This window comes from Chelonoidis abingdonii, chromosome 6 (genome assembly GCF_003597395.2).
Source record: "Chelonoidis abingdonii isolate Lonesome George chromosome 6, CheloAbing_2.0, whole genome shotgun sequence".
In the NCBI taxonomy this organism is placed as follows: domain Eukaryota; kingdom Metazoa; phylum Chordata; order Testudines; family Testudinidae; genus Chelonoidis; species Chelonoidis abingdonii.
In genome coordinates this window covers 98,378,210-98,403,541 of record NC_133774.1, presented here as the reverse complement: position 1 = coordinate 98,403,541, position 25,332 = coordinate 98,378,210, and the positions used below count along the sequence as shown (strand labels likewise).

Below are 25,332 nucleotides of genomic sequence, written 5' to 3'. Positions count from 1 at the left end.
CAGCATGTCAGGGTCAGCCCCAGGAACCTGTTCCAATCCTGAGGATTCTAGGTATTCTCTTTATAGGCTTATCTCCATACCTACAGGATCCTTCCTGCTCCCCCAGCATGCACGCATGTTCACTCTTGTGCACTCTCTCCCCTGCTGCTGCCACCACCACTATGACTGCAAAGTTCCTCCTCCTCTCCCTACAGTCCCCTTCTACTGTTGCAGCAGCCTCCCAGCTGAAACTCATCATTAAGTGGGGTTGGTCCACTCTCCAGGTGCAGCCAGGGGGGCTTGAGGCCAATTAAACCACCTTAACCCTTGCTGAGCTAGTATGGGGGTATATACCCCCATTTGCACTAGTCCTTATTCTCGGGAAGACTCCTTCCTCCACCTGTGAACAGAATATAAATTCATGCTGTCATCTTCCCAAGTTTGCAGAACACCTAAAACAATAGCTCTAAGAGCCCCTTTCTTTAAATAAGATATTATGCTGAAGACTCATTTTAGCAATGTATATGTTAACATTAACTATTTCACCTCTCACCAACTGTAGAGGCAGAAGGCTCTGATTTGCAGGGGATCTGGCTGAATTACATTTTGGGAATGTAGGTGTGTGTCTAGTAAACACTAGAGATTGACTGAAGCAAGAGTAGCTGGCTTAGGGAAAAACACCCTGAATACATGGTAAAATTGGTATTCATCCCTTTGATAGGTAAGTTTTACTATCCAGGTGACTCCTTTGATCCTCATCTGCCTTTAAATGATCCAATAACAGCTGTAACAATCAGTGTTTTTTCCCAGTTATGTTTGGCTAGAAGACTACAGCCCTCATGAGTTAGCCCTACCTTTATCTAGGGCCATGCCTGATGATTTATTCAGCTAGTATAGAACGTGGCTTCTATTTACTTAATGGTATTTCTTGTAGACAGATAACAGCAATGTTTCTTACTCTGTGCTGACTTCTTAATTATTTCCAGGCTCAGTTAAAGAGATTGCTTTTAATCTATAAAGCCCTTTAGGGTTTGGGTTCTGTCATTTTAAGGAAGAAGGATGGTCTATAGTTGAGGCACTGGACTAGGATTTAGGAAACTGAGGTTCAGGCCTGGATTCTCAAGAATGTATTTAGATATATAACTTGTCTCTGTTTCACTGGGAGTTGGTCACAGACTTTTTGTTGAAGCATGGGCACATAACTTAATCTCAGTTTTCCATTGATAAAATGATAAAACCTTCCTGTCTCACATGGTTATCTTCATAAATAAAGATCTTAGAGACAATCAGATGCTACATTGAAGGGGTGTGTGGAAAAATCTACTCATCACAGGCACACCCCTTCATGTCTGGGCACAGCAGCCGCTTCCCTCCTTTGGTGCCCTCTGAAATCACAGTGATCTAAGTCCAACATGCCAATGACCCAGCACCATCACACCAGAGGTTCAAATCAACTTTTGGGCCTTCCAGCCCTTAGCACCAGGGTTTTCACATCCCCACCCTAGATAGGCTAGTAGAGGAACCCAGAGATATGCTGTTCTCTGGGTTCCAGCCCAGGGACCCTGTATGAAGCAGATGAGGTCTGTTTGTCCAGACCCTCTGCTAGATCCCAAGGCTGCTTCTGCCCATGGCCTGGAGTGAAGCATTCCTCACTGCCTCTTCCGCAGCTGACTCATCTGCAGGTCCCAAAAGAGAGGGGATCCAAATTAGTTGTGGAACAAAAGTAACATTCTATACCAGCCCTACTTGCCCCAAGGCAGCTCTGACACTTAAGAGTGTTTAATTAGGCTTTAGCCCCCACTGGTCCTTCCTTCCAAGCAGTCACTAGTTAGACTCTGGCCCCAGCCATACTTTCCTTAACAGGCCTTGCTCAAGAGCTTTACTCCCCCTTGCATTCAGCTATTGCTTCCCTCCAATTTTTATACCTTTCACAGGTGTAACAGATTGGGGCTAATTGGCCCCACAGATTCTCATTAACTCTTTTTTGGTCAGTGTGGGGTCTGTGCACTCAGTCACATGGAAGCTATGTAAGTACCTTGATAGATATTTCAGAGACTGCTTCTTTTTCTTTATGTTTTCCCCTGATATTTAACTCAAGATGGGGTATATCAGCTATCTTACCACAAATTTAAATGTTAGGAGCTGATGATAGGTTGTTCTCTAGAAAGAAATCATACCTTCTAGTCTGAGACAGCCCAAGTTAGTTAACCTTCAGGGTATGCTGAAAGGACTATCTGTTTGCTCAGACTTTTGCCTGATGAGGTAAGTTGGAGAAGAAGAATATGTACATTGGAAAGGGGTACACAGGATTTTCTTTCATTTAAATTAGTTTTTTTGAGGGGTGGGCCCCTAACAGACATTGGCTCTGATTACTAATTGTGTTTTGTATTCACAACAAAGTATATTTACATGTGCTTACAGACAAATGATAAACATGTTTTATAAATTAAAAAGTAAACATTCTCAATAATAGCAGTAAAAACAGGTGATATATCAAACCATTGTGTTACTTGTTGTCATACAGTTAATCACATGGAGAAGACCAGCATTATCTCTATGCCGTATCCCATATTGTGCAGATGACCCTGCATTTGTTCAGTCACCAATGGTTCATCAAGTTGTTCAGATACCAAAAAGACAGTCAAACATTATGATGAGGCATGTAGTGTAAACTCATACATGGATGGATGGATGGATAGCTAGAGACTGGACAATGATTGGACAGGTTCTCAATGTCAGTTAAAAGTTTATTGGTAATATTTCAGCTGTGTATCAGATTTGCACCATCACCTCCATGAAGAGGACATTGTTAATAAATCCCACACAAGGGAAAACACTTTCACAAGCCCTAATGGGCATTGATTTCTGCAACAACCACCACCACCACCTTGGTAAACCTCTACATCAGAAGGTGATATGTGGTCAAACCCAACTATGGTAGCAGATTCGTTCACGTCTTGGTTTGATACTATCTGCCCAGGGTGAAAAAGACTGACTCCAGCATAGGTGATTTTCCAGGCAAAGATGGAATATTGCTCAGAGCACTCAGTCAAGGAGACTCCTTAGGCTACAGTTTGGATGAACTCATCTCAAAAATATGTATATAAATATGTACAGTAGCTACTTGTCAAATAACTTTATTTTTTGTTGGGAGGAGATATGATCTATTTATTTTGTCAGGTTATATTTCACTTGTTTAATTAAAAATACGTAAGTCTTTGAAGGGAATTAAAAGATGTTGAAAGAGAAACAGCTGAAATAAGTAGCTTTAATACTAAACTTTTATTAGGCTTGTCAGTGAAGGGAGACCATATAATACCTCTAATAGCAGCAAATAACCTGTAAGCATTTTAAATGGATTTTTCAATATCCCTAAGAGATTTCATCACTGACACCATTTACCCAAAAAGCATTCCTTGGATACAGCGGGCACCCTTAGGAATGTGTTAGGTGCCTTCGTTAGATAACTTTGTCCCTTGTTTGCTGTATTTTAGGTAATCCCTATAGTATGTTTAGGGAAGTTTACATTATTGACCTTTGCCCTCTCCTTCCTCTTACACCCTTTTCCATTAACTTTTTGCCTCATTCTTTGTTTCCTATCTGAAATTAGTTTTTACGTTCCTCTGTACAGGGATCATGTCATTTTCTGTATATGGCTGTTAGACTTTTGGGCTCTGTAAAATCAAATGATACAAATATTTTGGGTTCTGATCCTGGACATTTTAAAGCATATCAGAAATCCAGCAGACTCCTGCCCTGGTTTGAAAAAAAAAAACACAACAACCTCTCCCTGGAATGGAACTTATGGGTCTTTAACTGGGGTGGAGAGGTGGCTCTAGGTCAGTGACTTTACAATTATTTCACCCCTTTACGTCTGCAGTCTAAACTCCTACGACAGCACAATCTCGGTCGGGTCTCCCACTCCAGCTCTCTAGGTTTACAAGTGTTGAGCCCTGTTTGGAATTTCTTTCTGATTGGCTAAGCCAATGTTAGTGACATCAGCCAACTTACTTTCGATTGGCCAGCTGGTTGCTGGGACTGTAGGACTTCCAGCGAGGCAGTTAACCCGGTAAGTGCTGGAAAGCCAAACTTGGAAACCTGCTGGGCAGAGAGCGCTATAGCTAATCCACAAGGAAAGGGATTTAGTCCAACAGGAAAGCAGCAGTGTTCGGCACCCTGCGAGATTAAGATGCAGTCAGAGGGAGCTCGCTAAAGAGAGTTTTATTCAGGCTGGAGCTCAATAATAAGTGATTCCGATTATATATTTATTTCAGATTCCTCCCCCATCGCCCTTTTAAATCGCAGCACTCGGACTCCCGGAGTAGCACGAGGCATTGGGAGGGAATATTAGGATTGGCCGGGCTCCTCGTTTATAGACACACCTCTCATGCAAAAGCGCTCTTCTGACTGGAAGGGGGAGAAGGTAAACAGAGTTGAATCACCCTCCCCGCTGACCAATTGGTGGGGGGCTTGGAACCTTACGTGATGGGATTCTGCGAAATTGTTACTGAGCAAGAGCATGCCGGAACAGTGAGGAGCGGCAGGCGAGGGGGGAGTGAATCAGGCAGTGGGCGGGCAGGGGGGCAAGTGTCTTGTAGACCTGGAGCTTTGCTGTTTCAACAGAGCGTCTTGATGAGTGGGTGAATGTGCAGGGAATTCTAACGAAGGCAAAGCGGCTGGGTGCATTTCCAGAGCTCCTCCTGCGATTATTATTTTTTTGGGGGGAAGGGGGAAACACACCACCTTGGGTCCTTTTAAAACGTTGGATTACTTGAAATTACTACTAGTGACAGTATTTCCAAGAGATCCTTATTATAGCCCGTCAATGTGCTTGTCATTCGGAGTGAATTGAAATCTGGAGTTTCTGGTGATCACGAGTAAGGGGTCTAGGCGTGCAAGAAGCTCCAGTGTAGCAGCAGATTGTGGATGCTGCCTTTGGAGTCATGGATTGTTATATAAAGATCAGTGGCTGAGTTCGACTCCTTGCTTGGATACTAACGCACACCGCCCCACCCCCTCGCTGCTGATCTTGCAGGCTGAAGGCACCAGTGCGCTGATTAAAAACCCCGGGGGGTACGACAGAGAAGTTTCGGTGCCTGGATTTTGGTTCTCTTCTTTGGTGGTTACTCGTCTGCAAAATGTCAGCAGTTGCCTACATGGATTTTGTTGCTGCTCAGTGTCTGGTTTCCATTTCCAATCGCTCTGTGGTACAGGAACAGGGGGCTCAGGATGCAGAGCTACTGAAAATGCCTGATGAAGAAGTGACCAAGGACCTAAATGACCCCAGGGATGCCTGGAAGGATTATTGCACATTGGTCACAATTGCTAAAAGCTTGTTGGACCTGAACAAGTACAGACCCCTCCCAACCCCTTCCATCTGCAGTGACAGTGTAGAAAGTCCAGATGAGGATGTAGGATCAGACAGCGACGTGACCACTGAATCTGGGTCGAGTCTTTCCCACAGCCCAGTGGAAAGACAGGATTCTGGCAGTGTGCCCAGCTCTCTCTCTCTCCTCCACAGTGGAGTGCCTGCAAAGGGGAAACTAGCCACTGAAAAGAGACACAAGTGTCCATACAGTGGATGTGGCAAAGTCTATGGAAAATCCTCCCATCTTAAAGCCCATTACAGAGTGCATACAGGTTAGCTGTGGTCTCTCAATTGCAGAGGGGGCTGTTGGGATTAACTCAGTGTTGCAGGGCGACATTGGTTATGCAACACTGATTTTAAGTCATGAACGTTATCCTTGTTCTTAAATGCTGCAAATATAGACAAATAACGTTAAGGACGTTGGTTGTCCTGGTTTGAACTCCTTAGAAATTATTTAACTATTTAACCTGTTTTCCTCCCATCCTCCATTTTTGTGTCTCATCCTTGTTGTTATTAGCTATGAATGCGATGGCTTTCTGGCTACATTCAGTCTATGAAAGCACAGTATGTTACTGAAATTATATGGAATGTTTAGGGTAGAGAGCCAAGGGTCTTCTACTAGTTTGTCATGTTACTGAGATATTTTTCTCTTCCCTGCATCTGTAACACTGAGGTTTACACTGGGAAGATCAGGCCAGTAGAGGAGCTGTTCAGTCTAAAAATGGTATAATCTGCTTCTATGAGAGTAGCAAGAATTAACCAAAAATTGCATGGAAGCTGCACGGCCTGTATGCAGTAGAGCCTTTTAGGGACTGTTCAGTGTTCTTTTAGCCTTATGCTTGTTTTTTGTGCTTGCCAAGCTGGCTTTATTTTTGGCCAGGAGTCTTCATAGAGTTTTAAAATAACACTGCTTAGTACAGCATAGAATGTTGACAAAATAGGGGGTGATGAGTTAGCCTCTGACTAGCTAATTACCCAGTCAGATTTCAGAGTTTCATTTTATTCATCCTGTGTGTTAGGACTTGTCCCCATGAGCTCTGCTGTGAGGTTAAGGGCGTGGCCAGTTTCTGAGGTCGTGGATTGATGACGAATTTTATGAATTCTCATAAGGAAACATGTAAAGTTTAACTCCTACATGAATCGGAATGTGAAAGGTCTAGTAATTAATGAACTAAGATCTGAAAAATAGACAAGGAGAAAGGCAGTGAGAACTTCGCCTTTAGAAATGTAACCATCCTTGACAAGGCAAATATATTTGTGATTAATCAGCACACTGAAGGAAAGTTGTTAGGTGGTTAATATTCTAATTTAGAAAGATGATGGATTGATAAGAAATCAGACTTGCTGGTATAAGGCTACAGCACACTGGGTCCTAAATTATATGGCAGCCACCTTCATTATAACCATTTATATTATAACACTGCTTTTAGCAGACTCTCTTTGGGAAGGCATTGAGCATATTTTTAATGAGCAAATGTTTTTAAGGAAATGCTCCCCCACCCCGCCCATAAACATAGCAAGAACAGAGGGAAAATTCTCTGCAGATGTAAATGGGCATATTTCCATTGACTTCAGTGGAATATGGCGTATATTTTTCAAATACAAGCACATGAGTGCGATACACACTTAACTAGAAGGGCAGCTGCTTTGAAAGATCAGAAGTTGGGTAATTCTCAACCACTGTTTTTAACTTTCAAAGCTAAACGCATTCCATCAGCTTTACAATTTGTGTTTTCATAGCACCTGTTCAGCATCATTTTAGTCTGCTCCCACGAGGGGGCTGGATGGCTCAAAATACTAGTAATACAGGGTTACAGTGCTATTAATTTTTACATCAGTGTTCTGATGCAGTATAGGTCAGTAGTGGCCAAAAGTAAATTACCATCATATTATGGCTGTTTGGTGGCCTATGTGAAATGAATTGGTAGTCTCAGTCTAGTTTCTAATGAATGGATTTCCACATCACTCTCCCTTTCTATCTCTCACACACACAACATAAACTCCATCATGACAAACTTGCAACGTTGTTGGCAAAATCAGTGAAGAGACTAAGGCTGAATGGACATTAGAGGGAAATTTCAAAAGCATGTAAATGACTTACAGCCCAAATCCTTAAAGGTATCTAGGTGCTTAAGTCCACCATTTAGGCACCACTGACAGTTACAGAGTTGCCACTGAGCTGCCACTTAACTCCAGAGATGCCTAAGTCTCCTAGCTGCCTTAGTTTCCAGTGGTCAGCATTTGCAAAGCTACCCCACAGTTAATGAGCTGCTCAGAGATCCAGCTCAAGCCAAAGCCCCAAAGTGAGTTTAGATGGAAGGGATGCCTATCTCACTAGTGGGCCTGATTTGGTAGGCATGCTCTGAACAGCTCTTAAGACCTGATACTTGTTAGACCCCACAGCTGAAGGCAGGTCACCAGTAGGTGGAAGGACAACAGAGTGCCCATACAAAAGACACATGGGGGCACAGGGAAACGTAGAATGTGTGAGAGAAAAGTATCAAGCGAGAACAGGGGAGAGAGACACTATTTTGATTGGTAGGACATGGCCTATCTAAGTGGCTGGTCTGGCTTAGGTGCCTAACTCCAGGAGAGGGCTCATGGCTGAGGATCCTGGGTGGCGAGAGGCACCTATCTCTAGGCCACATGCAACAGGTCAGCCACTTAGGTGCCTAAGGCCCACCCCTCCCCTCAGCATTTCACTCCTGGCTAGCCTAGACAACTCCCTGGGCGGCTGACTGGCTTCTGAAAATCTCTTCCTTAGGTGCCTAACTCTCCCCATGTATTGTATAGGGAGCCTGAGTGGCTGCTTAGGGTTCAGGTATTCAAATGCTGAGTGGAGCAATAGCTAAATACCTTTAAGATCTGGGCCTAAATCCCATGACTTCCAGTGGGATATATGCTCCTAAGTCACTTTGGCACTTTTAAAAATGTTACCCTTAACCTAACTTTTGACCCCCTCCAGGTGGCCTATTTAGCCTGGGGGTATGGGTCACACTAACAGGGCACCAAGGAGACTATTGCATTGTCCATGCTATTCCTATTCCATAGAGGATATCAATCTCCAGTAGTGGCACAATGGGGTTTTTCACCAGGACTAAATTCATAAGACTGGATATACTAATATACACAAGCTAGCTCAAGCAGTTTAGCGGGTGAGGTGGTATGGCAAAATGTTAACATAGCAGTAATACCCCACCCCCAAAAAACTGCTATAGTAATTCAGATGTCCACAGGCTCTCCACAAAAACTGTAAACATGGTAATTGTAGGCTTTTTTCCCCTTCAAATTGTCATACAAGTCCTTTTAATTCAAGTGTCTGAATAAAACCATTACCACACATGTAAATTGCAATAGGAGACACAATGCTTGTGCATGGGGCTGTTTAAAAGTTGCTGTAAATAAGAGTTGTGTGTAAGTGTAAAAGTAGAGTCTCAAAGGAAATCAGCATCACTAGAAGTTGGAAGTTTACTGTCCAATCATAGCATCTCTGTTGTAGATTACTGTGTTCTTTTCTGAGCTTTCTATAATAGTGGTGGTGGAAAAAGAAGAAATTTTCATCACAGGAAAATACACCACAGGGCACTACTGTAATAGTTACACACTAAGAGCAGCTTTATGAAAGGAAATGGCTAAACCTCAACAAGTGAAGTTTGTGGGAGGAAAAAATATTCCATTTGCCCACTTCCAGCCCACAGATACAGACAGAAACTTGAGAAGAAGGAAAAGACATTTGTCACAAAACTAGGGTTTGTTTGTTTGTTTTTTTAACTCTGTCTTTTAACTTACCCTAAGGCCTGTGTGGTGTCTGCCCTGACATTTCAGGTCCAATATTTACTCAGAACCATCATAGCTAAATATAGGTGAAGATTTGCAAATTTCTGGCTTGCAAAAGACAAAGAAAATTACAATATCATTTCCAGTTTGTTCCCAGAGCCCAGGTATGCATCCTATTCTGAAGTAGACATCAGCTGGAATAGCATTCTTGGTGTTGACATGCAGATTAACATACTACACGTTGCTTCCAATTTCCTATCACCAATATTGTTATAACAAGAAAGTTTTAAAGTGGAATAGGGTTTACCTAGGCCATGTATGAAGTGGATACCCATGGGAACCTAGTAAAGGTTAATGCTAATAATGGTGTACTGCAGTTTTCAGTGATTAAATAACACCACAAATATTCAGCTGTATTCTTTAGTAATAAACTCTCTGTGCTTTCCAGTATGAGCAGAGTTAACTTTGGCTGATGGAATAGTCAATGATACTCCTCATCAGGAGAGTTACTTCATGAATAGGAGAACAGAAAAAGCTGGTGTAGCCTTCACAGTGCATCCAAAATCTGTACCTATAAATCAAGGATTACTCCAGTCCCGTCTTTGGAAGGGGGACAAAACAGATAAGTCCCTAAGGGAGATCAAGTACCCTGGGCAAATAGGATTCTTGAATTCAGCATGAGTGTAAAATACACATGCCAGATTTAAAGTCATTCCAAGAGGGATACATTCCGTAGCCACAGTGAGGTATTTCTTGATTGGATTGGCGAGGGACATATATAACTACACATTGTAGAGATAACTATCCATCTTCAGTGATTCCTTCATTCATTCATTCCCCCCAAAAAACCCATTCATCTCCATGGTTTCATGAACCTTTAAAATCAACATGGTATTTCTTAATATGAACTTGTTTTCCAGGGCAGAGATTTGATTTCTCACTGCCTTTGCAGCCTTTAGCACTTAGTTAAAGTAGATGCCCATCAATAGTTACTGCTGTCTTACATTTTTCATGTTTATCTTATTCTCTCTATCTTGAAAAATGATTTCAGAATGTCTACTCATTGTACCTGTAGTCTGTCTTTTATTAATATCCCATTTCATCCATTTATACCAACTAAGCAAGTTCAAAAAGTTTAGTGACCACTCGTGTATGTTGATAGAAGATGAGGGATGAAATACCAAACTAAGTTACAAGAAAAGAGTGCATGATCAGAGATTTCTTTTATCTTCTTAACTGGTAGTTCAAAACCAGCCCCTCTTGCAGAGACCAGAAGTAACCATCTGATGATTGGTTGCCTGTGGCCTGACTCATGCTCAAAACTAGCTTGAAAATTAATATTTAATTTTAGTGATGTCTTGGGTTTTAAACTGAAACATTATTAAGAGCAAGATTTACTATTATGAATTATTTCTGGTAGCACCTATGAAGTGCTTGGAACTTTCCAATAGAAGAGAGGGCCTGGCCATATTCCCCAAGGACCTCACAATTTAAAGACTGTCTCTCTTTGTCTTGAGGATAGGGGAAAGATGCAATACATATACAATTATTTTTAGAATGTGTATACAAATAATGAAAATAGGACATGTACAATTATATCCAAACTACTTCTCAGAGTTGATGTTATCAGTGGCAGCTTTCCCATAAGCATCATGATAGAGGTGGGTCTTTAGGAGACACTTGAATGTGGCAATGATCAGGGTCTTCCAAATGAACTCTGTAAGGCTGTTCCATGCATAGGGAATAGCATAGAAGGTACAGAAACATAGGCGATGCAGTTGCAGATAGACAGGCAGTTGAGACTGAAGTCATGGTGCAGTGGAGAGGCCAGGTAGAAGTGGGTGGATGGCTGATTTAGAGTAGTACAGGGCATTAACTTGAAAATAGTCTCTGTTGCCAATTTATATTTTGAATGAGGGTAGAGCTAGGGTTTATAGGCTTTTAAAAGTTTTTAATAAAAAAATATGGAAGATGAAAGGAGGATGTAAATAAGGAGGGTGAAAGAAAGCCAGTAATTGGACAAATGGCAATTGGTGATGTTGGTTTCCTCCCATATGGCAAGAGAGGAAATGGGCAGCAACATATGTACCAGGAGGCCAATTCTGTGAGCTGTTACAGGATTAGTAGAAGCCTACTCAGTTAGGGAACCCAGGCAGACCAGAGGCCTGAGTGCTCCATGCAGCAGATACACTTGCTCCTAAGATTTGGCTGTAAATCCTTGTGTATATCAAATATTCATAATGAACAAGGATTTACCTGTATTATAAGTGCTTGGAAGATACAGATCTTCTTGAGAGTGCTATAAAGTGCATGAAGTATATACATTCTCTGCCTCCTTAATAGGACGTTAGAGCAACCCATGTCAATATGAGAGTCAGAACCAGTCCAACAGTGCTAGAGTTTTGTAACAATATAACAGCAGCTATGCCCTTAAATTCCTCCTTTGACATTTTGCCCTTGATGATATTCCGTGATAGGTTGTGAGCGGAGACCTGGAGCCACAGATCTGAGTTCTACTGTCTCGGGGAAGGCAGGGAGCAGCATTTCTGTCACAACAGAGACACAACTGATTGATGTTGCAACACAAACTGCATTGTGAATCCAGGCCCCTTATCAGTTTAGGCTGCTCCTGACTGCATTACTTTCCCATTTATTTTCTGAACTATCCCTAGTTTGTCAGAAAGTACAGATGTGTATTTTAATGGACAAAGTTTGGAGCATTTTCTTGGTGCTTTTGAGTTTCAAATGGAAAATCTGAAATCTAACATTTTAAGCTTCTTATTCAGTACACATTACACAGGTAGTGCATTTATAATATGGCTGAAGATCAGATAGCAGTGCTCAAAGGGCATCTTGAGAATAATGGTTTCACACATTTTTATTAGGGATTTGTGAAAACTCATATTGTTACCAGACTGAATGGACAGATTCTCTATCCAGGAGAAAATTATTTGTTTGTAATATTTGATTACATTGCTTGAAAGGCTAGAAGGTTGAGCAAGTTAGGCAAAAAATCAATCACTCATATTTTCAATATGCTTTTTCTGATGCTTTTTTGTATTTGTTTTTTGTTTTTGTTTTTGTTTAAGAAAATTAAGTATTTGTTAAATTTCACATCTGGAAAACTACCAAAAAGTATTAGTGATCACACTACCCAGTCAAAGCAAGGAAAAGCACATTTAGAAGGGAATCAGAGAGCAACAGAGTAGCCTTATCTCAGCTGCTTTACTTTATCCTTTCACACCAAGAATGTAACTCCTGTTGCCAGCGGACATATTGGAAGAGCTGACACAATGAGTTATTGCACCTTGTTGTGTCTTGGTACTGGCGAACATTTGGTATATTTCTTCCTAACCTGATTTTGTCCGTTTGTGTGTGTATCCATTAGGATCACTGTGGGTGAGTACATTCACCTTCAGTTCACCTAACTGCAATACAGCACCATCCTCACATTCATAAACTGACAGAGCTGCCAAACCTGAAAGAGAGGAAAGGATTGGGAAAACCAAGTTAAGTTTAAACGGTCAAATCCTAGGATAGAACGAACAGAGCCCATTTCAAATCGTTTTATGATTGTCTTAATCCTGTGTTTAGATGCCAGCCAAGCACTCTTATGCCAGAATGCTCTGGAATGCCTTGCCTGCACTTTTTTGGGGGAGCCAGAATGGCGTTCCAGTACTGCTGATAATTGTAAAGTAAACCAATGATAGTGGTTATTGCTTTCATTCTTCACTTTGCACTATGTGTGGTCAGTGCCTATGCAGCAAAAGGTGCATTCAGGATTTTTTTTTTTTTATGTGGCTTGAGAACTGATGCTAATTATAACGACTTGCACCCTATAAATGCCTAAGACATATAGAGTCTCAGGTTGTCCTGTAGAATGGTCTAGTACACTTTACATGATGAATAATTATTCAACTAGGGAATTCATAGATAATAATGAAAACTTTTTTTTTTTGCTTCTGAACATAGGGGCAACAAATGTTAATTGGTGCAGTCAAAGATGTATTGAAGGAATCATAGTAACACTGAGATTAAGTTTGGTGGATATGTGTATGTTGTTGCAATGGATCTTATCCATACCTGAGCAATTTGATAAGTTAACTGCCATTTAAATCTCCCAGCACACCTGTAATGTGTCTGTCCACAAAATTACTATCTATGGGGCACGGGAACATACCACATTGTGGGTTGTACTTGCTCTAAGCAAGGCTAGCTGCTGTGTTGCCCACATCACTGTGAGGCTCCATTGGTACAGTGCCACTGTAGATACAAAGTGCTGGTGCAATAATCTCTATGGTGTAAATTGTCCTCCCATCACTGTCTCACAGAGCACTAGCCACTACGTAGGGGGTTTGTTTGGGCTATTTCTTCTACCTTGTTGGTTCAGGATCAAGTTTTCTGGAAGTCTCTTGCCTACATGTATAGTACTTTCGATCTCATTGTGTACTGGTTTTTTTGCCAGCACCCATAGATTTGCAGTCATGTGTTTGAGCAAGCCAGTTTTGGAACATATTTCAGAAGGAAAAAGCTATTGTGCAGGAATGCTGCCAGCTGGCCAGAGGAAGATACCCAGGTGCTTGAGAGATTCAATTGCAGTTGAACTCTAATTATGAAAACTTTGGATTATGACTGAGTGATGCAAATATAGTGCGTGGCAGGGAATCACCCACTTGGGGGAAAGACGCTACCAGGAGAAAACTAAAAGGGCCTGAGATAACTCCAGCCAGTCTGGGTAAGGAGGAAAACCTGCCTTTTTTCCCCAATGAATTGGACAGTATTTTTGGCACTCATCCATCTACAGAGCCTGAGGTACTTTGGCTGGCACTGTGACACCTAGCACCTGGGCTCTCAGGAGAAGAGGAAAGAAAAATATTCATCATAGCCCAGTCCATGACAAGGGAAGTGGGCCAGGACCAGGAGGTGCCTGAGACGATACCAGGATTCCAAGACCTCTTTGGAGAAGCTCAAGATCTGGCTACAGCAGCCAAACAGGTTTGGGGTGGACGTAGGAAGCAAAGGAGCACGCAAGGTACATTGGATTTTTTTCAGCAATCAGGATTGGTTTTGCATGCTTGGAGGCTGTGGGAACATGTTCTTGAGTTCTTTCAAACACCATACTCCTAGCACCATGTGATCTTGTAACCACCCACAGTAGAAGACCCCATTCTCCCTGGCTCTGCCACTATATCATAAGCGACAGGTTTCTTTACCCATCCTCCCCGGTTTAGCTCCCTCAGATTCTGTCAGGATGGACAAGCCCCATCATAATTCTCCACATTTGGCTACATAGCCAGGTGTCCCAAGTAAGGCCAGATGTCTCAGCCAGCTGCAGTTTACTGCATGCCTGAAACATGTTACAGGGCCAGGCTCAAAATGGAGGTTAAGCAAGGAAAACCTGTTCCAAGAGTCAAACAAACCCTGACATATACTAAATGTAAAAGCAAGAGTATTATTACAAGAAATTACATACTGGGCAGCATGATCCCGCCATAGAAGATTAAGGTTGGAAGGGACCTCAGAAGGTCATTTAGTCCAACCCCTTGCTCAAAGCAGGACCAATCCCCAGACAGATTTTTACCCCAATTCGCTAAATGGCCCCCCTCAAGGATTGAACTCACAAGCCCGGGTTTAAGCAGGCCAGTGCTCAAACCACTGAGCTACCCTTCCCCTCAGTCAGCTTGATGTATCAGACAAAGGCATCTGTTTAGCTATCCACTCTTCAAGCTGTAATTATAGTTCATTCTGCCTTTTTATTTAAACATATGAGATGCAGGCAAAAGCATTACTCAATAACAAGCTGCTCTATATTAACCATCAGTGAGGGTGTGGAATAATGACTATGTCAGACTTCACTGTGGTCAGCCAACAATGCAGGGCAGAAATCTAGAAGAGATAACAATGTATTTTAGCCATATTTTTCCACAGTCCACTGTGAGTAATCACTGAAAGTCTTTTGTAAAAATCAATGCTCAATCTGAGCAATCAAATTAGGGGTAATACTAATTTCCCTTTACACCCACAGAAATTCACTACACCTTTTCAGTCCCAGAACATATCCTATATTTAGCCATGAGAACAACCCAAGTGTAGGATTATCAACTTTGCTCCTAACTTGTTCAAACCGAGCCGTTCTTTCCCGTTCTGGAATCCTCAGCACAAAGATTTTCCCTGTCTCTTGTTTGCCTGGATTAAGCAATTTTTTAATCCCATTGAACTGCAACCACCAAGCCCCACTCCTGCACACATTGTTTTCATTCCCGCTGGTTAAAAATTGGTTTTAAATTAGGGAGAGAATGTTAGTTTATATCCTTATCATCTTAAATTGCAAGAACAGAGTATCTTGCTGTAAGAAGGCATTGGAGTGAGAAAGGAACCAGAAGCAGTTACTTTTATTGCATTCCTTGGTACAGACAACCTTGGAATGTCATTAATTAGCCTATTAACATTCTTCTTATTTCTGATTTCAGAGGGCCTGACTGCACCCAGGCCCAGTGTGGAAATGCTGGCACATCACAGAATGGGACGGCAGAGGCATCAGGAATCACAAATGGTTGAACACTTGGCCATCTCACTGGAAGGAAATGGAAATGACTCACAGAGGGGCATGTAAAGGGACTCTGATACAATGTTTAGATTCAAGGAGGAAAAAGCGGGTCTTTTTTTGAAAGACAAGACCAATTTAGGCAAGAGGACAGAAAACCAATGATGGAATGTATGTGGCAAGATAGTGAAGTGATGCTGCTGGATCAAGAGGCCCATAGAAAACTTCAGAGAATACATGGAGAAGCAAAGGCAGCTAGCACTATTCTCCCAGCATCTGTTTGCATTGTACAACCACCTCAGCATGATGCTATGGTACAGAACTGCAGCCCATACTGGACTGGCTTATCCCTGTCTGCTCCCTCTGCTGTGGTCTCCTGGCACTCTGGTGGTGAACAGGACAAAGAACGAGTATGCGGGACATACACTTTGAGGCCCTATAGCCCCGTAAACCAAATTTTTGTGTGCTTGGGTTATTTTTCTCTGGTTACTTATTGGAGCTGGCCTGAATGTTTGTGGTTTTAAATAAAGTAAATTTGCATAATTTATTTCAGTGTTAAGAATCCATAAAATATACTTTTAATTTACCTTCATTACATCACCACTTCATTATGCCATAATATCCTTTACCCAGACTCAAACTGATATGTGCATACGTAAAGTGAAACCCACCATCAACAAAGGAAACAAAGATATTTAAGGGCAGCACATGTTAACCCTTCAGGCTTGAACAGGCAGAATGAACATTATCACCACACCCTCTTTACGCTACCTTGGCAAAATGTGTACAAAGCATCTTTGATTCACTTGGTTCACGTGCCTAGTACAGCCAACATTAACAAGTGTTACAGATTCGGTAGCACTGCTTGTTTGCCTGTGCATAAATTGTTGCAAGTTCCTCATTCAACAGACTCTTAAAACACTTCACTGTTGCTTTCACAAATGTTGTGCAGAATGCAGCAGGCAAATATGATGTCCACTGTTGCTGATTCCACTATCGCTGCACATCAGCAAGCACTCCACCTTGTTTAAATGCACACTCCACTAGCACAGTCACTGTCAAATCAGGTATTTAATCACCATTTGTCTGGGCTTTGAGTATGACTCCATGGCCAAGGGGAGCGGTGGATTTGCAGGCTCACAAAATCACTGAAAGCCTAGAAAAGAGAATGGTCCCCTTTCTCCTACCTCTAGCTTCTCTTCAAGCGTTCAAAGCTTTAACATTTTTCTTGTATCTTGCACTAAGCTTATCCTAACTTCTGCATCAGACCTGTGTGGAAATTACTCTTCTGTCCCACAAAATTTTTTGAGACTTCAAAAATGTTCCCATTCTGCATCAGAATATACCTGAAATTTGAAAATTGCTTCCCCTGGATAGGGAAGAGACACTGACTATCAACTGGTGGTTAGGGCATTTTTGGTATACGCAGGTAATGCAGGGATACCACATACTGCCTCTCCTGCAGTACTTGGTGATTTTATTTTAGAAGCTCCAGCAGAAAAGTTTCTGGTGAGCAAAGAGTGAGCTCTGACATTTCAGCCTCTCTTCCATTTTAAGTTCATGTGCTGGTTATTGCTGAGCTTCCCAAAGAGTGATGGGATTTTGACCTCTTCTCCCACAATTCTCTTGGAGTCCCAGAATGCATTTCCAAATGTCCTCCAAGCCAATGCTTCAGGACTTTGTGCCAGAAGGTGTGAGATAGGCATTGAGAGGGCAGTACAACTGAAACCCTTGAGGAGAGTGCTGTACAAGGATCTGAGGTAGACCTAAACCCAAAACAGGATGGCTAATATGGACACTCTACACCAGTGGTTCTCAACCAGGGGTCTGGAACCCCCCCAGGGTGGACCCCCCTGAGGCCCCCAAGCAGGGCCAGTGTTAGACTCACTGGTGCCCAGGGCAGAAAGCTGAAGCCCTGCTACATGGGACTGAAGCCAAAGCCTGAGCAACTTAGCTTTGTAGGGGACCCTGTGGCATGGGGCCCAAGGCAATTGCACTGCTTGCTACCCTCTAATGCTGGCCCTGGCTTTTATAAACAGAAAACCAGTTGTTGTGGCACAGGTGGGCCGTGGAGTTTTTATAGTATGGCGGGGGGGGGGGGGGAGAGGAAGGCTCAAAAAGAAAAAGGTTGAGAAACCCTGTTCTACACTATGAACTCCCAACAACCCCATTCTGAACCATGGCCTGTGTGTGCATGCACAACAGACCTATAAAATTAATGTCTCCTTTCAGGGCAGTAGTTGTTTAAAAAGGCTTTCAACTGCACTTGGAAAGGTAGAGTGGGAAACAGAGAAACCTGGAAAACCATAGTCAGAGCTCTAAGGGTTAGAATTATTCAAACAAGTGGCTTTCCCCCCTCTTTACTAGTGCTCTAGAGTGACTCACTACTTTTGCTACTCCTTTTATCCGTCTTCCTTGACCAATGGCCAGGCTTTTTCTGGGGTAATTCTAAATCAAGATAGTTTCAGAGAGTCATGTCCCACCTCATGGACAACATAAGAGTCCTAGAGTCCTAACATATCCTTTTCAGTCTGGGGCAGAAAAGTCTGACAGGTCTCAAGGCACGCTCTGTAGCTAAAAGACTAAATTTCATAATATACTATCTGAGTGACTGTTTTCATCCATTAGACTCTGCTTTTACCACTTTCACTAAAGTCATGCATTCCAGTCACAAAGCCTAGAAAACTAGTAAGAGACTGAGCAGAGATTCTAATCTGGGCAAGAGAGAATACCCAGTCACAGCAAACTCCATCACATCCAAGCTTGTGGCCAATGACAAGACTTCCAATTGAGGCAGAGCATTCAGCTGTGCAGTTAAAATGGTGATCGGAAGGCTCTGAATGTGGACATGAACCTGATGGCTTCTTTTACCAATCAAGAGCTTGACCTGGTTATAGATCAACTGCATCCTGACCAGGCTCCTGGTCTAGATTACATCCAAGTGTTTCTTTCTCACTTTAGGCAAATTTCCAAATGCTGACTATTTTAATTTTTGAATCATTGTACCCAGGTGCAGAACAAAAACTATAGCTGTACCCAAGCCAGGAGAGCCATTGACAGACCCAGAGAGTTGCTGACTAAATTCTCTGCTGTGCGTTACTTACAAGCTGTTGGAGAAACTAATCCTAATATGAATAAGTAAGGTAGTCAAGGTTCCCTCAGCTGCCTCACATTCAGGATGGAGTCAAGATGCACCCAAGACCAGATACTGAGACACAGAAAACACATTTGAGTCAGGAAAGGAAGTTGGCGTAGTCCTTATGAATCTGACAGCAGACTACGACACCATGTGGCACATTGGGCTGACTGGCAAGCTGCTGCAAATTATTCCTTGTAGGCCAATGGTGCAGTTCATTCAAGAAATGATCAATAACCAAAGCTTCATCCTGCCAGTTGGGGAGAAAATCATTCACCCTACATGTCAACACAATGACTTTCCAAAAAGGGTCAGTTTTGGCTCCTCTTTTGTTCACTGTATACACATATGACCTTCCTGAAACACAGGCCAAGAAGTACGTATATGCTGATTACATCTGTATTGAGGGCCCCAGAAATGACTTCCACAGGGTTGAAGAGAAGCTCAGCCAGCACATGGCCATTTTGACCATGTATTCCAGCAGGGTAGATGAATTCTCAGTGAAACCAGGACAACAGCAACCACTTTCCATTTAAACAGTTGTCTTGCCAATCAGTTCTTCTCCATCTGTGTCCCAGGATGGCTACTGAAATTCCAGCCAGTTATCAAATACTTGGGCGTAGCTGGACATATTGGCCGCACCTGAAACTCCTGAAAATGAAGATCTCTTTCCATACTGCCTTGATACAAAAACTGTCAGGAGGCTCCTGGGGAGAAGACTCTTTGATCCTTTCTACATCTGTATTGACCCTGCTGTTTGTTGTAGCTGAATAGTGCTCCATGTTCTGGGGGAGCAGTTGCCACATTCAGCTTGTTGACATGAAGAATTTGTCATTCATATTATTAGTGACTGCTTGAATTATTCACCAACCTTCAGTCTGTATATGCTAGCACACATAGCTCTTTCAATGAAAGACTATTACGTCTGACAAAACTAGCCTATTACATCTCTGGTTGGCTGATGCCCCATTCTCAGATCGGAAACAACACACAGTGCCAACTCAAATGTCTGCTCATCTTCAGAGGAGGAGTCCCACTCCTGTGAACTGGGGATTTTACAACCCTGCTAATCTATCAACACCTCTTTGCCAAGGCAACTCACACACTTTTGGACAGGAGCGCTACACGCACAGAAGATCAGCGTCACCAGGGTGCTGAAAACTACATCATAGATAGGAAAGAGAACCTACTGATGCTTCCAAACACAGTATGTAAATTCAGGAGTGCATCACTCCACCTTCCTCCTTGTCTGTATGATTATACATCTTGGACCAACCTCAACAGACTCCTCTCTGGCTTGTTCAGAGTTGCCACAACTATGCAACAATTTGGCCTAGTTTCTTCCCTACACTCGGCCTGAGGGACAGCATTGCAGATAGTAACTCATGTTGTGGAAGCATACCCAACCAGACCTCAGAAGGGCAGTTTACAATGTCTAGCCTCCATTGACACAGAGGCTATCCTCTGCTTACAGAGCCTGGACATCGAGCTCTGACATCTACATATGACAGAGAGACACTAAGATCTAAAGCAGCAGTTCTCAAACTGTGGGTTGGAACCTCAAAGTGGGTCACAACCCCATTTTAACAGGGTCTTGCTGAGACCCAGGGATGAAGCGTAGGCCCCACCATTTTGGGCCAAAGCCCCAGGTGGCAGGGCTCAAATTACAGGTCCCCTTCCTGGGGCAGCAGAGAATCCTGTGGCACCTTATAGACTTATAGCTTCGGCTTTGGCCCCTCTGCCCAGGCCAGAGCTTTGGTGGGCTCAGGCTTCACTCCGCCCCCTCCTGGGGTCGTGTCGTAATTTTTGTTGTCAGAAGGAGGTTGCAGTACAATGAAGTTTGAGTATCCCTGGTCTAAAGCCACCATTTTCTGGCCAGATCTCAGAGAATCTACTCCCATCATCATTCTCCCTGAATTCTTTGCTTTTGACTTTGTCAGTAATCCTCTCCTTTACATCTTATCCTCGATGGGCCTTTGTGATACTTTCCTCTCCTGGTTCTCTTTCTTCCTCTAGCTATTCCTTCAGCTCTAACTTCTTTCCTCTCATGCCATCTTCACTGATTAATTTTAGGGATTTTGATATCTGTGAATGCAGCATCTGGGTGCCTAGGCCACCTCTAATGGTCATTGCCCATTCTTGACATCTTTGTTTTTGAAAGTGTTCAGCAATGCATTTTGGGTTAAGGTAATGGGTTTTGCTCCTTACACCCAGATGCACATCAGTCCATACTGCTGGATCTGACAATAAAGGGACAGTAACTTTTTAGCATAGAAAGTTGAATTGAATTGACTTGAAGCAGCCAACCAAGAGATTGACCAGCTTTGTTTTTCTCTATTTGGAACAGTGTTGGGGGCTGGGTTCTCCTTTGGCTTCTTTTCTCAGAACTCCAGATGACTTTGCTTAGTGAAATAGGAGTACCAGAAGAGTGTGTGTATGTGTATTCAAAAATAATCATTGCATTTTTGAGGGGTGTTTGTTGACATGCTTCAGAAAGGAAAGAGAAAGTCAACCCAAGTTCATGGATACAGCTCACACAAATCAAGTTCTAGTTATTCTGTTCTATAGAGCTCTTTATACTGCACTCATTACCACAGGATCTGCATGCCTATAAGTTGTCCTATACAAATACACTGGCCGATACCCCACTGGCAGCTGTCTTGGTGAAAATTAAAGGTCCCACAACACTAGCGTTCTAATCAGGACTCTCCATCTCAATTTAGAAAACCAACAGATTTTAGGTCCTGATTCAAAAAAGCAACCCTGTTCAGGACAGCGCTTAAGCATTATAGGAATAAAGTTAAGCATATGCTTAAGCGCTGTTCTGAACAGCTGTTTATGAACTAGTGGTGGAAACAAATTGGCACTTTGTTTGCTTACATAGTCACTGTGCATCTAAGTTGAAATGCTGACCCCACTGTAGGCAATGGTTAAACGCTCATTGACTTCACCAGGATTTCATCTCAAGTATTTAGCATCATTGTACAGTGCTTTAGATAAGCCAAAGTATGAAAGGTAGTATTATGGAGTTGTTGATCTTGACTCCATAGTTTAAAAAATGAGTCTTAAGTTTAAGTTTAAAACCATTGTTTAGTATAAATCCCATTAAGATGGCAAAAGTCCAAAACATAGACTATGAAGATTAATACTATTTATATTTTTAATGGCAGTTTGATTAAAATTGGGTTATTACAGAGAATAATCAGCTTAAAATTATCCCCTTTTCTGAAGTTTTACACTAGATTGTCTCACCTGTTTTCCAACAACCTTTGAAAGAAAACTAAAGGGCCCTAGGATCTGTGCTTTGCAGCACACATTGCTGTTCATGCAATGATTAATACAGTATCACTTATACATACGTGTCCTTCATCAGCATCGTAATTTTAAACTTTTCTCCATAACTGAAAAGAAATGGATTACATTAAACTGTAATGAGCAGTGATGCTGTAACATGGTCACTTGTGGGTGGGTGAAAGAGAGAACGCAAGCCATCCCTACCCAATATTCCTCTAACCTAGGGGGAAGCTCCCTGAGCTGGAAAAGAGGGTATCATAAATTCAGATGTCACTTCTATTGAATTTATATTCCCATGAATCTCACCACCCTGATTATCAGTCAAGTCCTTGAACCCCAATTCTAGAAGGCAAATATGAGCTGGCACTTCATTTTACAAAATATGTTAACAGAAACATTGCGGAAGGCCACTGCAGGTACAGTCAGAAGTAGAAGCCAGGATTAACCATGGCAGGCTCAATTAGCATCCCTTTGCCACACAGCCTTTCTGATTGAATGTGCTTTGGCTGGCTATCTAACTCCTAGACTCTCTTTTCAAGATGCAACAATAGACCCCAGGATTCCTGATCTCCAGTATGCTACTGTTGTCTGGTAAACAGTTTAATAATCCCTTATGAAAGTGTGTGTCAGGTCCTCTTGTGATTGACCTAACTGAGGGTAGCAAATACTCCTGTAGGTCTAGCAGTAGAGATCTGGTTTGAGGGTTAAGGGTTCAAATCTTGCTGTTAACCTGTGTGAGGGGATAGTCTGGTGGCATGTGACAGTCTGTCTTTCAGGTTTTCTTTTTAAATATAACTGGTTTATTTAATTTACACAAAGAGAAGATATCCCATAACACATTTATAAATTTACTATAATCTGTACTATTAGAATATGTAAATTATAACATGACCTCAAAATACAGATATTTTGCATTTCAACCATTGGCATCTCTTCCTTGGGGACCAATTCACTGAACTACATGAAACCTGTATAAAACACTAGGAATAACACACAAAGGCTTCATTTGGTGACAGATGAGGTTGCTTCAGGACACACCCCACCAACTGACAACCTGAAAAGTGTGGAAATAACAAGGTAAGGGAAGTCTCCTGCATTTCTTGCCACTTTCACATGGCCTGCAGTGCTGTCAATGACACACTGCAGTGCTCCACAAGGTTTCATTTCCCACTCCACCAGATACCCACAAGCAATATGTACCCCCACTTTCATCAAACTTGTACTCTAATGCAAAGCCTTAAGAGTCACCTCAGCAGTGTTAAGGCACAAAAACTTCTCAACTTGTATGGAATGTATGGCAGTCAGATGTGCTTATACAACAGCTTCAGAGGCCACTTGGGATTTTGCACTGGAGTTTGATAAAGTCAGGGTATATACTGGTTTTTGGTATCTGTTGGAGGGAGACATGAAACCATATGGAGCATTGCAGGGTGTTGTTATAGCATTATAGGCTGTGTGAAAGTGGTAAGAAATGCAGGAAACTTTCCCCCTTAGCTTGTTATTCCCCATTGGTGCCGACTTTGTGATTTCCCAGGGAGTGGCCGCTCTCTTCCTGCCCCTGCTCCGCCCCTTCCCACCCCCTCTCCTGAGCATGCCCCACTCCCACTTCTCTTCCTGCACCCCAGCACCTCTTGCACACCACTGAACAGCTGATCACAAGCAGGTGGGAGGCACTGGGGGGGGGAAGGGGAGGAGCTGATTGGCAGGGCTGATGGTGGGTGCTGAACCCCCACTATTTTTTTCCCCGTGGGTGCTACAGCCCCGGAGTACCCACAGAGTCAGCGCCTCTGATTCCCCTGCTTTTCAGGTGTGAATGGAATACCTCACCTTAACTGTCATTAAGCAATACATGTATATGTTTATTGATTTGTGTAAGCTTTGTGATATTGTTTGGTATTGCTCTGCTGTCACCTTCTAGATTCCTGTTTTTCCTTCTAAACTTTCTGGTTTTGTCATTACTTTCCTACAGGTGAGCGACCATTCCCGTGCACATGGCCCGATTGCCTTAAAAAGTTCTCTCGGTCAGATGAGCTGACTCGACACTACAGAACCCACACTGGTGAAAAGCAGTTTAGGTGCCCTCTCTGTGAGAAGCGGTTCATGAGGAGCGATCACCTGACAAAGCATGCCCGTCGCCACACTGAGTTTCATCCAAGCATGATTAAGAGATCAAAAAAGTCAAGCTCCACCTCATTTTGAATGATGGACTACACTGGGGGGAAAAGACATTGGTAAAGGCATAACTGATCAGCACAAGAAATCTGCCACTGTACAGTTAATATTCCCTACTTGCATTTTTAAAGCACATGTAGCTGAAATTTAAAATAAATATTTTGTCCCCCGTGCTGATAACAGTCTTAAATGAGTGACTGCTGAGTGAGGTTGGGGGCAAAGATGGGGATCAGAGCAGATGATTAATTTCTTTTGTAACTTAAAGAATCAACACTGGTGTATATATGTCTGACTGGGTGGTCTGACCTGTGACTCCACAATAGTGATTCCAATGTCTTTGTGATTGCTGTGTCATAAACATGTTTTGTTGAACAATGTAATGCTGCTTGTATTTAAAATTTGTTAAGGAAAACCACTTTCCAAATCACTTAAATAATTCAAGTAAAACTCCATAGCGCACATTTTAGAAGTGGGTTCACTTCCATCTCAGAATGATCCATCATTTGAAGACTGTTAATATATTACATATTACTAATAATACCTGATTGATATACAAAAGTAAGTTGAATTTATACTAAAGAAAACTGGGTCTAATTTTTCTTTGTATGAACTATACTTTTGAATGTTTTTCCCAATAAAATTGTGTACAACTTAAGCGGATACTTTAAGCAAAAAAAAAAAGGCAAAACTCTGACTTTTTCTGACATCATGTGTATTTAGCTCTATTATTCAGTAACCAGAAAAAAAAAATAAGTCAGCCTAAATAATGTGGCAGGAGTATGAAAGGAGAAATACGCTTCTCTGAATTGTTCCTATAGTTTCATTTGACAGTATATGCCGTACTGTACTATATAAATGCCACTAACAGTGCTTTATTCTGTTTTATTTGAATGGATGCACAACAGCAACTACCATCTTTAGAAACTGCTGCTTTTTTAAAAAATAATTCTCTTCATACACTTGCCTTAAAGATTTATTCTCTTCATACACTTGTCCAACTCCTATAAATTCCAGTGGGAGTTGTGTGCGCTATGGAGAGACTAGATCTTTCCTTAAGAGCAC

The 25,332-nt window shown here is 42.2% G+C and overlaps 1 protein-coding gene and 1 long non-coding RNA gene across 2 annotated transcripts; both read left to right on the top strand.

Moving 5' to 3' along the window:
* The first annotated feature begins 4,515 nt into the window (after window positions 1–4,515).
* Window positions 4,516–24,958, top strand: KLF9 (KLF transcription factor 9). Its single transcript, XM_032798178.2, has 2 exons — window positions 4,516–5,619; window positions 24,068–24,958. The coding sequence occupies exons 1-2, from the start codon at window positions 5,118–5,120 to the stop codon at window positions 24,295–24,297; spliced, it is 732 nt and encodes a 243-aa protein (XP_032654069.1). The 5' UTR covers window positions 4,516–5,117; the 3' UTR covers window positions 24,298–24,958.
* On the top strand, window positions 13,715–16,215 carry LOC142046996 (uncharacterized). Its single transcript, XR_012656139.1, has 2 exons — window positions 13,715–14,156; window positions 15,595–16,215. It is a non-coding gene; the product is annotated as an uncharacterized LOC142046996 (long non-coding RNA).
* Window positions 24,959–25,332: the final 374 nt, after the last annotated feature.

Coding starts and splice junctions, on each gene's coding strand:
- KLF9 (XM_032798178.2), top strand. CDS start 5,118: ATGTCAGCAGTTGCCTACATGGATTTTGTTGCTGCTCAGTGTCTGGTT. Junction 5,620..24,067: donor CCATTACAGAGTGCATACAG/GTTAGCTGTGGT, acceptor ACTTTCCTACAG/GTGAGCGACCATTCCCGTGC.